General features: G+C 47.6%; 1 protein-coding gene across 13 annotated transcripts in view; it reads right to left on the bottom strand.

Annotated features, from left to right (window-relative positions):
* DGKG (diacylglycerol kinase gamma) overlaps positions 1-19046 on the bottom strand; it is a 217099-nt gene that overhangs the window by 113064 nt on the left and 84989 nt on the right. For 11 of the 13 annotated variants that reach the window (XM_023260324.2, XR_002745328.2, XR_006585184.1 and 8 more), the window contains 8 exons: positions 14871-14988; positions 13247-13335; positions 10100-10216; positions 9015-9107; positions 7224-7283; positions 4747-4826; positions 3524-3598; positions 702-787 (listed from right to left, as the gene is read on the bottom strand). In XM_023260324.2, the coding sequence (XP_023116092.1) occupies positions 702-787; positions 3524-3598; positions 4747-4826; positions 7224-7283; positions 9015-9107; positions 10100-10216; positions 13247-13335; positions 14871-14988 (718 nt within the window). The remainder of the gene's footprint in view (positions 1-701; positions 788-3523; positions 3599-4746; positions 4827-7223; positions 7284-9014; positions 9108-10099; positions 10217-13246; positions 13336-14870; positions 14989-19046) is intronic. The other 2 variants (XR_006585185.1, XR_002745327.2) reach the window with 2 other exon arrangements.

Genomic DNA, 19046 nt, shown 5'->3' with positions numbered 1-19046 from the left:
ATCTGTTTGTTCACTGTTGCATCTCCAGGGCCTGGACAGAGCATGGTACATGGAGGTGCATAGGCAGTATTTGTGGAAGGAGTGACAGACAATTCCAGAGTTAGCCCCCATCATCCGCAGAAGATGAGATGTCCACGGACCCACAGATCCAGGCAGAGCTGGACTGAAACCCAGGCCTCCTGATTCCCAGCCTGGGCCCTCCCCACTGCCCTTCTAATCTAAGCATATTGGACACAGCCCAGCATGACCTTTCTTTGCTTGTACCGATCTGCACTTTCTAGACATGCTTTCTGGACTCAGGCTGCACGTGCTCACCTCAAGGTGATTTGGCCAGGCTACGCACCTATGCTTAATTCTCTGGCCTTTATCCACTAACCTGGGTCTGCTTGGAGACCTAGTCCTGCCCTCCCACTCCCCCTACCAGCTCCCCAGTTTGGCCTGTCCTACCACCGTCCAAACCCCAGCCATGTTTATGAGGCAAGACCTGAAACTAAACAGCTAATCTGTACCTGTCCTTCCATTTCTTTTTTTCACCCAAGGTAGATACAATGGCCAAGCACTGTAGTCAAGCAATGGCCCAAGAGTGGAAACAAGGATGAAACAGACATGGCTCCATTTCTCTTTCCTGTGTATTACCTTCCTCTGACTTTAAACATGCCTACAATAAATAAACTCTAAATCCCCTCCCAGCCCCTTCTTACCAATGCAATCCAGAATCCAGCCAACTGTCCCATCTCCTCCGCAGGCTAAAACACGGAAGTCTGGAGTATCACGGAAAAAGTTCAACCTGGGAAGTAAAAGGCCAAAGCGGTCTTATTTACTAGGTTGTGGTGGACATTTGACACTGCTTGAGTCAGGGTCTCCCCTGTTCCCTGGGAGTATGTTACGGCCCTGATTCCTTTTGGGGTTGAAAGGGTCACTTAGCATTCTAAAATCAGAACTTAACAAGGGAAGCAGTACCACTAGAGTATAGAGAAGAATCCTGGGGAGCCGTCCTTGTATAAGGAGAATGTGACTCAACATTCAACACAAACAAATTGGTTTTCTAGAAATTCGTTACTATTTGTGCAGAGGCAGCCATAGTTTGCTTATTTGGGCACCAATACAACCGACCCCCAACGTCTGGACTCCTCTCTGGCTTTCCTGCCTGTTCTGTCCTCACAAGCTGTCCTCTAATTCAGGTGCCCTGAACTAGTGGATATTCAGCCCACTGTCCTGAGGGCCCAGACCCAAGGGGAGTGAGCACCATCCCTCCGAGGCCTTCACCTTTTAGAGTAGGGCTCTTTTTTTATGTTAATTTATTTTTGAGAGAGAGGGAAAGTGCAAGGGAGGGGCAGAGAGAGAAGGAACCAGAGGATCCAAAGCGGGCCCTGTGCTGTCAGCAGAGCCCGATATGGGGCTTGCACTCACAAACCATGAGATCATGACCTGAGCCAAAGTTGGACGCTTAACCGACTGAGCCACCTGGGCGCCCCTAGAGCAGGGCTCTTTACCTGGGGCCCAGAAACCTCTAAGAGGTCTGTAGATAGAAACCAGAGTGTCACGCACATGGAGGAGAAAATGTTACACTCTTACCTTTCCTAAGCCCTGAGATTTAGCCTCTCCTTCAATTATGAAAGTGGGCAACAAATCACAGAGGTATTAACACTACCTGCGACTTTGTTAGAAAGTCAAAACCACAGGTATTTTAATGTTTTATCACAGTTGTGGCAGCTGCCCCCTACTATCACTTATGCTCATCTCTGCTTTTAATTAATAATAGTTATTAGACCGGTCTCTGGATCTTGCCAAAAATGTGTTAGTAAATCACATATGTTCCCATGTCACATACTTGTGTTTTTAATAATTTTGATGACTGTCTTTTCAGTATCATTAGTTTCCCTGGCAATCCTCTATGTTTCATTTTATACCCTAACAAGTATTCGGAGAAGAGGTCCATTGGCTTCATCAAACTGCCAGATGGGTTTCTGGCACAAAACCTTTGCTTTAGAACAAGTGCCACCTGTGAACACACCGGGGTGGGACTCGGGAACTGAAGCTCAGAGGTTCCCCTTTTTCTCGGCCTGGCGGTCTGAAAAGACCCCTGGCTTTCTGAGTCACTGATGCGTCTGTGGGCGAATCAACATTTCCTCCCCTCCCCATCCCTTGCAGAACTCTGCTCTCCTTTAGGAAGCGAATTCTGGACGGAGGCTCCTTGCAGTTAAACAGCCTGCCTGGTGACAGACTGACCCAGCAAAGACACTCAGGGCACAGCAGCCCTGGAAGTAGCCACCGGGTTTGTCTTGAGGGGCAAAAGCAATTTAGGGTGGATGAGGTGAAGCTAGAGTACTGCATTCAAGCATCACAATGCCCTAAAAGAGAGGGGGCTGGTAAAGGTACTTGCAGGCTGCCCTTCAGTCCCAGGTCAGTAACTGCAATCACAGTGACTATGATGACACCCAGAGCAGCATAGGTGGGCCCTGTTTTGCAGGTAAGTCATGGCTGATGTGCTGCACTCACATTCATGTTACTTTCCCTCTTTTAACTGGGTATTGCCCCATCACAGCCATATAAATAACAGCTTTGTGGCAAACAACTGAAGACAGGGACACAGTCCCTTTTTATAGTCCCTCCCCGCCCCCACCCACTGAGGGTCTTGCCGAACTGTGAGTGGAAACGCAGGTTAGGAGGCTGGGCAAAGCAGCTGTCTTCTGGGAAGCCCAGCCCGGCCTGTACAGATCTGAGCACCTGGCATGGAGACAGGCTCGGGCTGGCCAGCAGATGTCTCTAGCGCACCAGCTCTGTCTGGGAAGAAGCCCCGTCTGGGTGCCTTCCAGCCCCAGGCCGGAGGGGCCTCTGATTACAGGGACCGCAGCCATCACATCCGTGCTGACACTAGGCCCAGCTCCTCCCACCAGAGCTGCACTCAGGCTGCCTGCCTCCTCTTATCACTCTCCCGCTCTGCTGGGCAGTGAAACAGCCAAGAGACACATTGCGGGAGAAGGGCCAGGGGCAGCTTAACAACCTCTAAACTGGATAATCCTGGAAAAAAGTGATTTCACTGAATAACTAATTGCCCTGATCCTAAAATGCTCCCCCAACAGAACTTGCAGCAGAACTCTGAGTCAGCAGTATGGATTTCTGAGCTGCTGACAGTGACAGGAAAACTCTTTCCCCCTCCCTGATGACTCAGTATGAAGACACCAGCTAACACAGCCTTGCAGATAAGTTAACATAATTCACCAGCCCGCTCTTTCTGTCAGTCAAATGAATGGCATATGTGCTTTTTTCTCTTTTGCAGCAACAACAACTTTTCCCGGGGTGGAGTAAAAGGAGGCGACTTCCCAGACTTAGCCATAAGGGGTGTTCCTGAGTATCTTCAGGAGCAAGTAAGAGTAGATGGGAGGAAAAGAAGATGAAAAGGGTAAAATGGCAGGAAGGATAAGTCCACAGATGAAAGAGACACGAAGGGTGACCAAAGATAGGTATCTTCTTCAGAAATGAAGGGTGGAGGAGGAGAGATAAGAAGATTGCTTCTCCATACCCTGGAGTGGGCCCCCCATTGTCCAGGTTGAAAACTTGTTTGGGGTTGAGCAGATAGTGGAATTTCCGAAGGATTCTATGGGAAAAAAAAAGAAAGAGGGAGAGAAAGAGAAACAGAGAAGAAGAATGTCATTGTGAGAAGTCACAGTAGGGCAAACACCTCTGGAGCCCACCCGTGGTGGGAATCTGGGTCCACTTAAACCCAAGAGGGGAGAAGACTGCATACAGGCCCTGCAGACCCTGAAGTCCCAGGTCTAGCCAGCATCATCCACATTCTCACGCCTTGGCTCAAGGCCTCTCTGCCACGCAAGATCGTAGCATTCAACCCCGGACCTCTTGCCGAGAATAAAACCTCTATTCTTCTTAAAGCTTTATCCTTCTCCCAAACATTCTGGATGTTCTAGGTAGTGTGATTCTGCTCTTTGTGGACTACACAGGGGTATCAAGGAGCTCTCTATGGAAAGCTCCCCCAAATCTTTGGATCAGGAGGACATGCAGGAGGTGGGGCTGGGCAGGGAAAGGCTGGGGGCAGGGGCAGTGACCACCTCTGGGCTGGGTGTCAAGGCTGCAGCGAATCAGGTCAGCTCAGCAGGTGCCTTGCTCCTTGGACTAGGTAGAGGTTCTTGCAGTTCTTGCTTCAACCCTACTTATTGTTTTTGTAAACTTGGATTCCAGATCACTGCATTGTCTGTCCATCATATTGAGCTGAACAGGACAGGGCGGCAGAGCTGCCTCGCCCCTTTTCCCTCTCTCCTCTCACTCCCTTAGTGCTTCCGGGAGACTGGGCATTTTCTTCACTGATGAGGTGGTGCCCTGTTTTCTCAGGAGATGGACAGGCCAGGAGGTCCCAGTCAAGGGAGTCCCGCCACACCTCTTAAATCAAGAAAGGACCTGGGAGGCTGAGAAGGAAACAGGCGTCTCAGAACTTGGTCCGACCCTGGGACCCATGGTAATGGCTGTGATGGGCCCTCGGCCAAGCATATGTCTACTTTAATCCTCACAACGCAGCTGTGACAGGAGAAATTATTATCTCCAGTTACAGAGGAGGGAACCAAGGCACAGGGATGTTAAGCAGTCAGTTGAACCAGGTCATAAAGTGGTAAATGGTAGGGCTGGGACTGAAACCCAGATCTGGCGGTCTCTGCAGTCCACCCTGTTGAGGGGAAGAAAAACCCTGAGTGAGGTGGTCTCAGCCTCTCCATTTTGAAAAAGAAGAGAACATACCTTTCTCCTTGTCTCCCTCCACTCTTGGGGTTCACCAAGACCAGCAGGGGGTGGGTACCCGGGGTGGGGATGATCTTATACTTAAAAGGTAAAAGAAAAAGAAATTAGCTCTTTTTCAGCCAGCAGGATGAATGAGAGGAGAGTTGACGCTAAGATGGTTTCCAGGAAAGGTGGATGGGAAGCACTTCCAGCATGGAGGAGAGGTAGTTGGGAGGTAGGTCTTTGTCCACTGGCTGAGTTTTCTGAGGGGTGAAGCAGTTAAGTGTCTTTGACTCGAGTAGCCTTGAGTAGTGTTAATGGCGACAAGAGTTTGAGGCTGGGATCAGAGATGTGGCAATGGCACTGCAACTTCAGATCATTGAACGATGATATGGTATTGCGGCTATAAACACAAGATGGTATATATTTTTTAATTTACTTTTTAAGTAGGCTCTATGCCTAATGTGGGGCTTGAAATCACAACCCTGAGATCAAGAGTCTCACACTTCACTGACTGAGCCAGCCAGGCGCCCTACAAGCACAAGATTATATTTTGTGATGGATACAACTGAATATAATTTTAGAAGTTGTGGTCCTCTGGTCCTATACATCAATCAAATAACACTCATGAAGTTAACCATCATTTCCACCAGCACCTTCCAAATCCACATTTCCAGCCCCAGTTTCCCTCTTGAGCCCTAGTTCTACATTTCCTACTGTCCAATGGGTACCTTCAACCAAATGTCTCACCATCACTGCAAACTCACATGCTGGAACCTGACCTATCTTCCTTCCCCACAGAACTAGTCCTCTCTCCTCGCTCACTGTTTCTCTTAAACATACTATTATCATTAATCTAGTCATCTAGGAAAGACCCTGCCCTGCCAATTATTTCCCTGGCGGTCCTTTTATCTCTGGCAGCTGCCACGGTACCCACCCAGCCCAGACCTTTCCCATCTCAGGTAAGTCCCATACGTGGTTTCCTTCCTGGGGCATCAGTCATGCCACTCCTGCTCGGAAACCTTTAATGACACCTTGTTTCCCAGAGGATATAATCCAAATTTCCCAACCCGGCAGCCAAGACATTTCAGCATAGCCCCAATCTACCGTTGCCCCCTATAACCCTCAGCTGTGTCCCAGCCAAGCCTGGCTTTTATCCTCGAGTGAGTGTATCTCCTGACTTCCCACTCTGTGGGGCTGCTCACTCTGGTTTCTCCTCCTCCTTGGTGTCCCGAAGAGCCCACTTCCTTCTTAAAAAGAACTTTTCATTCTCGGGGCCCAATTCAAGAGCTACTTCCTCTATGAAGCTTTCCTCAATCATTGCAGCTGAAACCATTGCACTTGAAGTATGTAGTATCATCTGGGCTTCTCTTGTTGCCCATTCACATGGGTTTTGTTTCATGTTTTCTTCGATAAATGTCTCAAAATATCAACTGGATTTGAAATGTCTCAGGAGCAGGGTGTGTGTGTGTGTATAACCCTCCCACCAAGCTCCCCATGACATCAGATATGGGAATGGGTACTTAATAAACGTTTGTGGATTCAGCTGAAGGACAGACTGATATGGAGATGTAGCCATATTCCATATTCAATGTGTGATGTCTACTTTTCCAGATCTCAGGCTAAAATTTCGGCAAACACGGCACCATGTTGTTTCAAATGGACAGTAGCATTCTTAGGATTTTTAAGAATCTTATCATCTGCCCAGGTGACTGTGTGATACCCAGAAGCATCTTGGAGCCTGAGGAGTAATTCTTTACCTCCGGGGATCATATTCAAAATACTTAACAACTTGTACAGCATGGGCATTCCCAATCAAAGCAGATGCAGGGTAACGAGATGGACGCCAGCTGTAAACAACTGGCTCACCTGCATTGTGTGTGTGTGTGTGTGTGTGCGCGCGCGTGTGCGTGCACTCCAGCTGCCTTTCTAGGCATCTACAGCTCTCCCATTTATTAAAGTTTCTCCATCATTATTGTTTACCTTTTAATTTTCAAGACACATGAATCTGCATGTTCTCATTTAATCTTAGAGCATCTCTAGGAGGTGGGCAGTGCAGGGATTGCTACGCCCCTCCCTTTTCAAGGATAAAGAAGATCTTCTGAATCTGGTTAACTTTGTCTTGGCAGATCACATTCTAGACACAGCTTGAAAGTCTTGGAAAACCCACTGTATATTTCTTGGTCCACACTGCTGTTAGTATTGAGGTGTGCATATTGAAGTTTTATGTAACTTTTTCCTAAAAGGGTGATAAAATTTATTTGACCAGCAGTAGGATCAACCAACCTCCCCTTTTCACCACTTGCCAACAGTATGGTACTCAAAGATATTTACAGAAGCTGGAAATAAAGTGTCCTCCTGTGTGATGTAATAGATCAGATGAGAAAGCAAACGTTGAGATATATTTCTCTAGAATGCAAACCCTGTCCTCCCCCATCTCCCCAACAGCCTTGAACCCACTCAGAATGAGAGATGGGACTTGAGGCTTGTGGAGGTACCTGCATCACAAGTTCACCCTTGGCTGACACGCTGCCATCAGACTTCCCACCTTGCCTGTCCTGTGATGAGAGGAAAGACAAACACATTTTGAAAAAAAAAAGTCAAATATAAAAAAAAAAGTGATCAGAAGAAAAACAAATAGTTAATATAAAGAGAGAATTACAAAACCAGTATAGAGTAGGGAGGAGTTTTTCAAAACAGGGCTTTGGATCGAAAAAAAAGAAATGCTTCCCTACGGGATTCTCTAAGACTCCCCAGGCCTCTATCATCGTTTGTTCTGACTTTAACTTCAAAACACTGGAACGGACCTAGGGAGAAGAAACGCTGAAATTGGCAGAAATCTACTTTGTTGATTTAGACGCTTGAGCTCTGGGAAGCAAGGTCTTAGATCTGGCTTCTCTGCTCAGCACTATCTAACTGATGTGATACTGAAGTAAGTTGTTTTGCTTAGTTTTGTATATCCTGGTTTTTTTTTGTTTTCTTCAGTGTTTATTATTTATTTTATGGAGGTTTATTTCGTATGATATAGTAAAACGTTCCAATCTAAATCTCCGGCTTGATGAATTTCTGCATCCATACATGCCTTGATAACTACTGCCTCTTCAGGCATCACTCCTGCCTTTTAAATTTCATAAATGAAATCCTAGGGAGTGTCTTTTTTTGAGTCTAGCCTCTTTTGTTCAGCATTGTATCTTTGAGATTATCCATGTTTTTGCACCTCAGCAGAGCTCTTCCCCACTGCAATGCAGTATTCCATTACACCGATATGCCTCAAACCCCTCTGTCAGCAGTCATTTAGATGGTTTCTAGTTTTTGACTGTTACGAACAAAACCAATATGAACATTCTCGTGCAGGTCTTTTGGTGGAATAAATGCTCATCTTCCGTTCTTCCTCCCTCCCTTTCTTTGAGCAAGTGGTGCAATTGGGTGGAGGAAGGGCAGAAGAGGGAGAGAGAACCCCGGGCAGGCTCCACAACCAGCACCGAGCCTGACCAGGGGCTTGATCTCATGACCATGAGATCATGACCTGAGCCAAAATCAAGAGTTGGACGCTTAACCGACTGAGCCACCTAGGTGCCCCTAAATGCGCACATTTCTCAGGCAGATACACAGGAGGACGTGTTGGGTCACAGAGTTTGTGTATGTCCAACCTACAAGATACTGCCAACTGGTTTTCCAAAGTGGTGTTTTTCCTTCAGCCTTTTAATGAAAAAGGAGTAGCAAGTCAAGTCAAGGATGAAATATGAGGGATCGGTGAGCCTCGGCAACATCTTCAAGACAGAAGGGGACAGTTAACGGTTTTTGGGATTTGGTTTGGAAAGAGGAGTCTTCAACATAAGAGACAAAGTTTCAGATGGAGATAAATGGACTTGAATTTTCCTGCTTTCATCTCCAAACAGGGTTGGGCCCCCCAAGTAGGAATCCTCAAGGCAGAGGAATTTCCATGTTTAGACATAAGAGACAGGCTGACAGGGGGACCCAGGAGGCCTCGCCATGTGCAGGTGGTGGCAGAAAGTCCTGTAACTGTGCTCTGCTGGAAAGGTGCTTAGAATGCATGTGCTTCCCTTGATGGGCCATTTCAGAGCATTCTAGGTGGCCAAGTTGCTTGGAACCAGTCAGAGGAGTTTTCTCTCACAATCTGATGAGTGTGGCAATGACCTTTCAAACTTGTAGTGAAAACACAAACCCTAGGAGTTGCGAGGAAGCCCTCGGAGGGATGCGACCCGCCTGAATGCCACCTACATCTGAAATGTGAACCCAGAGAAACCTGCTGGGGCAGCAACACTTACCCGGGTGACAGGGCATATTGAAGTGGGCAGCAAAATATGGTCTCTCAGTTCCCCACCATCACACAACGTTGATAATTCACATTTGCGGTGAAACTAGAGGGGACAATGAAGATGAGAGTGAATGAAAGTGATCAAGGAAATGTCAAGGGTGAGCGTTCAGAGGTTTGCTGGGGAGGCAGTTATGCAACACTCCCCCAAATCCTTATGCACTGCTGGCTTTGGCAGTATAGGTGTGTGTGTGTGTGTGTGTGTGTGTGTGTGTGTGTGTGTGTGTGTGTGTGGTGTGGTCAGGGGTGCCAAGCTGGCTACAGGCAGAGAAAGAAGACCAAGTGTTATCCACGACTGCTGGAGTGAAATGGTCATGGGCAGGCCTGTGACCCTTCAGCAGGGCACCACTGTGTGGATTTCAGAACCCCCCTTGGATATTTGCTCCCCAGGCTCTGAGACTCTGTAAGGAAGGAGATCTTACTGAACAAACTCCCAGGAGCCTGGAAGTAAAACCCAAGATTCAACCTGTGTATTTTAAGAGATCTGCAGTCTGGTTTGGAGGCACATCCTTTTTGAGGCTGATACCTGGTCAAGGGGACAAGACATGGCACAGAGTTTGCTTTGGCGGGCAGGTCGGGCAGCTTGGGCAGCTCCAGGTGTCCAGAAGTTTGCGGACAATTGTGACCGGCAGAAGCAGGTGCAGGACCGTGGCCCCAGCAGTGGGGCTGCTGTAAGGAGTGTGCCATTCTCTGATGTCTTGAGGAGCAGGGGCTCTGCTGTCTCATTCCACCCCTACTCTGTACTCCCAGCCCCAGATGACACCCAGAGGAAAATGTTAATGGTCTGGCTTGCTGCTCACAGCTGCCTGCTTCTTCCTAAGCAGCTTTCGCTTCCCTGGTTCTGGGGTTGGCCTCTCTCTGGGAAGCTTGGTGATTCACTGGAGGCACTGTTAGAGCATTGAATGGGGGCTCTGGGCCCCCCAGTCTTGCTCCCCTAGCTCTGCTCATGCCCTCTGGCGGGATGTCCACTGCTCCCTGGCCATGGCTTGAGCAAAAACACACTGGAAAGAAACAGGGCCACCCTGCTCGCCAACCCACCGTCATCCGGCACCACACGCAGTGCCGCGCGGTGACGCTCTGGTAGCACTTGATACTTTTGTGGCACCGGTCACACTTGACAGAAGAGTTCCCTTCCACCCACGCGTGCTGCATCACCTGCAGGAGGGAAGGGAAGGATACCAGGGAAGGCTGCAGAGCCACATCCCTGGGCCCTGAGCCTGAGGAGAAGGGTCTGGGAGGAGTGGGGACAGGGCGGAGGGGTTGCTTTCCCTTCAGTGGATGCACTTAGTGGATATGGGGCTGCTCTGCTGAAGTGCACTGACGTGGTCCCTCCCTGCCTAACCACCATCATCCTAATCAAAGTAGACAAAAAGCACCTGGCCTGCACTTTGAATACCTCATTCACCCTGGTAGGCTAGCCTCTGAGCAGCATCCTGTCTGGCAGTCCATCTGTCTGTCTTGCAGAATGGTCTGCAAGTGTGATGTGCTTGTGCGCGCCCTCTTCTGGAAGGCAGTGTGATGCAGGGACGCGTGAAAGGGCTTGGGCTGCAGACAGAACTGGTTGGAGTCACCGATCTTCCACTCTGCAGCCAGGTGACCTTGGGCCAGTTCCTGCACCTCTCTGAGTCTCAGGACCCTCATCTGTAGAATTTGGCATGATAAGCCCACCTCTGGGTTTGCTGGGAGCATTTAAAAAGATAGCACACCTGGAAGAGCCTCTCTGGCACAATTCTGGCCCTTTGGAGGTGTTCAGTGAAGGATAAGACTCCCTCCCCCCCTCCAGTCTTCTATAAGCCAGTGGCTCTCAGCTCATTAGAACCACCTGGGAGTTTCTAGAAGTCCTACTTACCCGCCCTCACTCCAGACCAAATCAATCAGAGTCTCTGAAGACCGGATTCATCAGTTTATTTTAAAGCACCCCGAATGATTATGAATAATGTGCAGCTAAGGTTGAGAAGCACTCTAGAAGGAAGTTAGAGAAAAGTCCAAAGAAATTAGTGTGGTTCAGCAGCCAGCAGCCTGCACATCTGTTTCCTGGACAGCTGGCTGTACCTGCACGCTGACCAGGAAATGCCACTAGGGCAACCCAGGAACGTGGGAAGCAGGCGGGGAAAATACGTGTTTGTGTGTGGATGTAAGTGGAGCCACAGTGGCCTATGACACCAGATTCTGGGAGCCTAAGCCCTCAGTTATCTCTGTCCAGCATTTCTACAGAGCTTCTCAAAATTGTCCTCGAGGGCACTCCAAACAGCAGATGTGGCCTCTGGAGGAATGTGAGGGCATAGCCTGAAGTGCCAACTACAAACAATATTAAAAACACATGGCGTATCTGCATGATACCATCCATATCTGCACTAAATAAAAGTTTTAAATTCCTTATCAATTAAGTTACTACATCCTCCCCCCCAAAAAAGGTTTTTGGTAAAATTGTTGCTCTAGAAGCTATGTCATGTTTATTCTATAGCCTCTCACCTGCCACTGTGTACCCCCGGAAGGTATAAAGAACCCAGTTTGCTAATCAATTTGTCATCTATCTGGTCACACTGAATTTGCTCTAAGAGTCCTATGATCTCCATCTTGGAGAGAAACATATGAGGCTTCAGAGAGGTTAAGGGACCAGCCTTAGGTTCCAAGGCTGGTAAGTGGCCAAGTAGGGACTCACGGCCAGGTCTTCTGGCTCCAAGCCCACGGCTGTGTCCCATCACTATGCTGCCTTCTCCATCCTCTGCTGGGATCAGAAGAGTTGGCAATCTGGGTTGCCCTGGAGACTCAGGAGTTTGTGACTATGGCCTACTGGCCCGTCAGGGGCCTCCCTCTGTTTCGTATGTGGCAAGTGGCCAGAGTGTAGGCGTAGGGCATGAGCCCAGGAGGTACACAGTGCATCCTGGTGAAAGGTATGAACATGAAAAGGGAGTGGTGTATGGAGTAGACAAGAGACCATGCGGTGTCTCATGGGGCATGCATGTGTATCCTGGAGGTGCCCTTCTCTCTCCCGAGTCCTTTTGTGGAGGGCTGGATGCCACTCCCTGCTGCTAATCATCTCCTGACTCAGGTTCAATGGTCTCTTCCCTCTACAGGAACTTAGAGTGCCCTTCCCCTACTAATACTAAGGGGAGTGTATTTCTACACTCTGTGAATGGCATCACCCAATGGCCAAGCTCAAAACTGGGAAGCCACTTCTGACCTCTTCTCTCTCTCATCCCCTACATCCCCATCACCAAGTCCTGGTGGTGGTACCCCAAAATTATGTCTCAAACTCTCCCTTCATCTCCTCTACCTTAGCCAGGGAGACAGTCAAAATATGCAATAACCGGCATAACCAGGGGATACTCAGTAGAGACAGCCACCACGGTGCGACTGTGAATGTACTGAGTGTAGTGAGTGCGGAGTGCCCCCCACACCCTGCCAGGCCCTCAGCGAGGCACTGCCTCTTGCCTGAACTGTTGGAGGAGCTCTTTTCCCTCCTCTGATGTCTCTCTTGCACCATGGTCAGAGCAGTTAACCTAATTCGCAAACCCAATCATTTCTTCATGTGCTTAAAGCTCTTCAGTGGCCCCTTCGTTGTGTAAGAGACCCCTTTCCAACTCCTCTGTTGGCCTCATAAGAACTTGCCCAGGCTGGACCTACCACTTTCAGAGCCCATCTCCTACCACGTCCCTACAAGCATCCTCTGTCCCAGTCCCACCAAACTGACTACAGGGTCTGGAATATGCCATGTCTTCATGCCTTGCACTCGAGGCTTCTTCTGCCTAGGGTGCCTTGAACTCCTTGATGCCTTGTGAAGTCCTCCTGATGTGGGCTCAAGACACAACTCAAATGCCACTTCCTTTGTGGAAACTTCCCTGGCCTCCTCCTTGGTGCCTCCACTGTATGTCCCATATGAACCTACCGTTATCATATAGCTCATTTCTTTGTACTTTGCTTACATGTCTGTCCCTCTCCCACTAGCCTCCACAGTTCTGGAACAGGCTGGGGACCATCTTGTAACCTGCGAACCCCCTAGCACAGTGCTTGGAACATGGTGGGCACTGCGGAGATGCTGATGGATTGATGGATGAATGGGATGATGTAAGGGTGGTCCTTGAGTCAGAGAAGGGACTTGATAAAGCTTCCTGCTCAGGAATCTGTGGTGATGGACGTGTTGGCCAGGATGCAGCATGCAGTAGAACAACAGGTATCACTAACCTCACCGCCCTTTTTGGTTTTTGAGTATGTTTTGACACATCCAGGAATGTTTTTGGATACACAGCGTTCGTGGACAGTGTATTTACAATCTGAAAACAAAAAAACAAAAAGGAAAGTGCTTGTGAGTGTCCACTTTAGGGAGGTCTAACCATCTGCCCACCTCCACTCCAGCCCAGGCCCATGCCTCCCTCTGAGTGGCCAGTCAGAGGCAGGGGACATATGGAGTTGGCCTTCCTCATGGAAATCTGGAATGGTCTCCAGTTGCTTATTGAGAAGAGAGTCCACATTTCTCTCCCAGACGTGTTTCTATACCCTCTATTCCAACACGCTGCTTTCCACTGCAGAGAGTGAACGCAGCAAGAAAACAGTCTCAGAAAGGCATTTTCCGCTAAGGAGAACATGAGGAGTCCACCTTCTCAGTATGCCAATGCCATGTATGTTGGGGGTGCTGGAGAGGAAGGAGAAAGGCTGGGGTGTTCTAATTTTGGAGATTTGGAGTTAGGCAGGCCTGGGCCTGAACTCTGGCTCTGCCATTGATAACCACACACATAATCTTGGGTAACTTTCAACACGTGTCTGAAATTCAGGGTTTGGGGGACAAAACTGCCTTTCTCTTTGCAAGGTTTTTACAGCATTAACTGAGATAAGGTGTGTAAAGCACTACGTGTCTTGGTCAGAATAGCTATTCCGCACATTATTATTGTGGTTGTTACTACCCTTTACTACTATGCAAACCGTAGAGGCCCAGAGGCCTCGAACCCACCAGGAATAAGATGGGGTTCTTCTGTAAGAAGAGTGTCAGAGCTGGAAGGCCTGGGGGCCCCTCCACTAGCCCACTGATGCTGGCTCTCAGTTGGCACAGGGCCCTGCTTTGCTAAGGTGACTTTTGTGGCTGGGTCACTTGCTGCCTAGCTCATGTGTGCATGTTTAGATGAAACAGTTTGGTGGCCCGAACAGCACCCAAGCGGCAGCTCACCAGGCTCTTGTGGGTCCGGGAGGAGTGTTCGCTACCTGTATGGTAAGGTGGCTGCACCCACAGGCCCTGGCCCCAAAAAGCCTTTGTACTGTAGCCTCTTCCCCTCTCCCTCTGCTCCCCTACTCCCTGTCTCCCCTCTCCTTCCTCCATCACCCCTTCTCCCTCCTTCCCCTCCATCTTTCTCCACTTCTCTCCAGTCCCCTCCCCTCTTTTCTCGCCTTTGTTTTTTCCTCCTCTCCTGACTTTACTAAATGGATTATAAAGACAAACCAAAGGAGAGTCGTAAGTTCCATGCATTTACACAATACAGTCTTATGCTGTTTACTAATGACCACCCCCTAGCTTCAGCAAAATAAACATTCACTAGCAAAACCCAATTAAAATCACTATGAGATGTTTTAAAACTGTGCGTGAACATTAATGATTTTTTTCTAGGGCTCAGCGGCCCATGACAGGACTCCACTAACAGGACATTATTTGTTCATTTGACTTGGGTAAGATGGAAATAGGACACAGAGCTCTTGCTCTATTTCCTGCTGCTGGACAATATAGGTGGTCCCTCAAGCCGGGAGGCAGAAGCACCTAGACTCTGCCTGGAATGGCTCAAGACGCTTCCTGGGGAAAGGGGCTTGAAGGAAGTTTACTCACAAACACAGCACAGGCCTTGCTTCCGAACGCCCATCAGCATGATGTGGCAGAAGTTGCAGTAGGTGGGTTTCTTGAAGTGTTTCATGGTCCAGGCATGTCTCCCGTCCCCCTTGGAGCCCTGCAGGGATACGAGGAATGAGATGCTGAGCAGGCAGCTCCGTGCGAATGGAAGCCAGGGAGCAGCTCCTGTAGGTTTTTCTTTTTTCTAAGACTCTTCTTCTGTATGGGAAACAAGCTATTCACTTGTTTAACTGTTTTAGGGACTCTTTCAAAAGAAGCACAAATCAAAACAAAGTCCTTTGTTTTTAAAATGAGCAAATATCACACATTAGGAATGTGTGACTAGGAGTGTATGTATGGGGGATAAAATAAGACCCTCCTACATGGTTGGCAGAAGTGTAAGTCAGAAGAGACTTTTTATCTGTCTTCTATCTCTACCCATCCATCCATCCATCCATCCATCCATCCATCCATCATCATCCTTTAAATGTTTGTAACTTTTGACGTAAAAATTCCCCTTCTTGAGTTTTATTCTAAAGAAATAATTTTTGAAAGTCAGATGAACATTTTTGTGCTCTGCCAGATGTTTAATCCAGCAGTATTGGAAATTGGGGGCGGCTGGGGAGCTCAGTCCATTAAGCGTCCAACTCCTGATTTCAACTCATGTCGTGATCTCACGGTTCATGAGATTGGGCCCCATGTCGGGCTCTGTGCTGACAGTGTGGAGCCTGCTTGGGATTCCCTCTCTCCTTCTCTCTCTCAAAATAAATAAATAAGCATTAAAAAAAATCTTTAATGAAAAATTGGAAATATCCTGAAGGTCTCAAAATTATCTGGAGGTTACTTGTAGTACATCCATATCATTTATCAGCCATCAAAAAGATACTAGTAAGAGTATCTAATGGCATGGGAACTCGCTCACGATACAATGCTAAATGAAGAAACTAGAATGCAAATTGGACAATATAATCTCAGTTTCATACAACAAGATCTTTGATGAGAAGAAATGTCACTGGGCTGTCAACAGAGGTTAGCCACTGTTAGTACTACAGGTTTATATTAATCTCTAATTTCTCCTCTCTTCTGCATTTTTCACATTTTCTACCATGAGCATGCACCAGTTTTATAATCAGGCAAAAGTAGCTTAGTGAAAACAACATACTTCTCTCAACTTTCTGTACACAGATAAAATAGTAAAGAGACAGAAATAGAGAGGGTTAAACCACTTCCTCCCGAACGGACAAATCCATCCTTATCCACTAGATAAGCCGAGCCTCACACAATCACACACCCTCCCTGAGACACCAGTTCTTCCAGCTTCTAGCTCTAGGAGCACAGTCTCATTGGAGGCCGTGGCTTCAGGAGTATGTCTCCAAGTATGCTGTCCCTAAACTTTTCTCATGGGCTCCATCAAAAGACTAACACCCCTGGGCTGGTCTTAAGGGACAGTCAGAACCACTGTTATAAGGTCGGGAGGACTGGCAGTCAGGGTGCCAGACTCATACCCCAGTTCCTACTTCCGGGCACCTCTGGTTTGGGCTGGTCACAGCAGCCAGATTCATTCCTGTGCCCAGATTGTGCTCCTTATGGTCCCTAGAAAAGCCCATCTGCCTTTCCAAATGCTGGTCTCCTCCTGGGGGAAGGCTAAGCATTTTTCATCTCACCACCTCAAAATCCTGCTTGTTTCAAGACCTGAGTTTTACAGAATTACAGTCTTTTTATCTAATGATTTCCACTTTTAGTAAACAGTTTTACTAATTGATTAAATGTTTCATAAAAGGATTGATTCATCCACTCACTTGATAAACATCTAAATTCAGAGAATTTTTGTAAGAATTAAATGAAATAATGTAAGTAAAGCTACTAATCCAGTGCTTACCACAGTGTGAATTAAAACTTTTATTAAGGGGTGCCTGGGTGGCTCAGCTGGTTAAGTGTCCGACTTCGGCTCAGGTCATGATCTCGCAGTCTGTGGGTTCAAACCCTGTGTTGGGCTCTGTGCTAACAGCTCAGAGCCCAGAGCCTGCTTCGGATTCTATGTCTCCTTCTCTCTCTGCCCCTCCCATTCTCATGCTCTGTCTCTCTCTGTCTCTCAATAATAAATAAACGTTAAAAAAATTAAAAAAAACCCTTTTATTAAGTTTCTCTCAGTGTTAGACACGAGGGAACACAAAACAAGTGAAGTATCCGTTTACCTGTCAGTAGGTAGACTTCTACCTATACAAGAAAGAAAAGAAAGAAAAAGAAAAGAAAGAAAAGAAAGAAAGAGGGCCTTGGAAAAGTTATATAAATAATCCAAGACCATAAAATAACAAGCAACTGATTTAATAACTGGGGGTCTTGCCGGCCTGAGCCCTTTAATCCCTCTCCCCTGCCTCTACAATCCAGGGTTTTCTTTCCTGGACAGAAAGGAGATTACAGCACTCTTCAGCGGACCCCACTGTGCCTTCCTGTAGCCTGAATGATGGTCATTTTACCTGAAAATACCTTCATTAACTAAGCCAGCTGACTTTCCTTTTCTCAGATACTATTTTCCTAGATACAGGGTTAGAAGCGAAAGGACGCAGAGGAAGGCTAAAGCAACATTTCTGCTTGGGTTATAGCACCATCATGTGGCCTCTTCATTTCTACAGGCTGTGGGAGTAACCTCCCCGCGGTGAACCAGGGGCGAGGGTGTGGCTGCAACTTCCCCCCCGGACACAGCCTCTTTGTCATATGCATGTGTGCCATCAGACATTTTCAGTGTCCACAAGTGGGTTTGGAAAGAGCCAAAGGAGCAATGTGATTTTTAAGACATTGAGGGATGCTTTCTTCAGAGTCCTGAGTATTAGATGCAAAAACTTACAATTTAGTGCATGTTTAGAATGAAATGCATAAAACTTTTGATCAATAAAAACCATATTGGCATTTGCTTTTGTCTGTCACTTTATTGATGTGAATTATGGTCTTCTACCTGGCTGTTTTGGCATTTGGGGGAGATACTGGGGAGAGTGTTGAAGAAATAGTCTGTCTCTCCCTCTTCCAGCCATAAGACAGCGGCTCCATGCAAAGAGTCGTGTGGTGCCTTGGACTTCCCAAGTCCAAAACAGAATAGAGAACAGAAATTGCTTCCTTGTGATTAAAGTGTTTCATTTTCATTCCCACATTTCAGAGAAAAAACCAGGTATGCTGGAACGACACCCAAGCGGGACTTCTACTTTGATCCAAGTATTGATAGCAGAAAGTATGTCTTCCTTATCTGAGCACCTCATGTCCTAGCTCACGTGGGTTCTTGCCCATGGAATGTTCTTGGTAAAGAGTCACTGAATGACGTGTGCTCCTCCGAAATACGGAGGTTAGCCTCTGGTATTAACTAGGTGTGTGTCCTTGGCAAAATCCCTTCACCTCTCTGGCCCTCAGTTTGTAAAATGAAGGGATTAGACCACGGATCACCAGGATCTTCTCCAGCTCTGACTTTTTGGGTCCTAAGGAATAAGATGGGAGTTGCGTAGCTCCTGGGTCCTTGATTTCTAGTTAGCACTTGGGAAGACCTGGACGTGCCAAGATGACGGCAGGATTCTTTGCCCTTGAGTGTTGGGAACAGAGGCTCAGGTTCTGAACTGCAGTCCTGAATTGCAGAACTGTCACCTGGAGACATTATAGGTAGTGGCAGCCAGCTATAGGCTGACCCAGCTGAATGGGCCATTCTTCTCTCTGACATTTCAATAACCTCCAAGAAGTGTTGTCCACAACTGATGCGATGGTCCTGGTGAATGCTCAATGTCACGATGGGTACTTCTGGTTTTTATCCTTCCTACCTTGTGTATGGGTGTCCTTCCTACCTTTTGCATTTCCCTTGCAAAATAAGCAGACTAGGTCAGATGCAGGCATACATTATGCCTCTGTATGTGTCCCCTACTCAGATCAAACTGGGAGGTTTCTCTAATACACTCTGAACTTTGTCATTTAGGTCTCTGACCAAGCTTTTCTCCCAGCCATAAACTCTCTCTTCTCTCATCTTCCGTCTGCCAAATCATATCCATCCTTGAGAACCAGATCCAACATCCTCTAAAGTCTTTCTACCTGATCTTTACACTCAAGGGTGAGATACCAGAATCCCACATGTACTTCCGGCCAGGGCAAACAACCTCCAAGGCTTCTCCCTCTTTCTCACTTCTAAGTGTGGGAGGTTTAGCA

Source organism: Felis catus, chromosome C2 (genome assembly GCF_018350175.1).
Source record: "Felis catus isolate Fca126 chromosome C2, F.catus_Fca126_mat1.0, whole genome shotgun sequence".
In the NCBI taxonomy this organism is placed as follows: domain Eukaryota; kingdom Metazoa; phylum Chordata; class Mammalia; order Carnivora; family Felidae; genus Felis; species Felis catus.
Note: the sequence above shows the minus strand (reverse complement) of the source record. Positions and strands in the feature narration are given on the sequence as shown.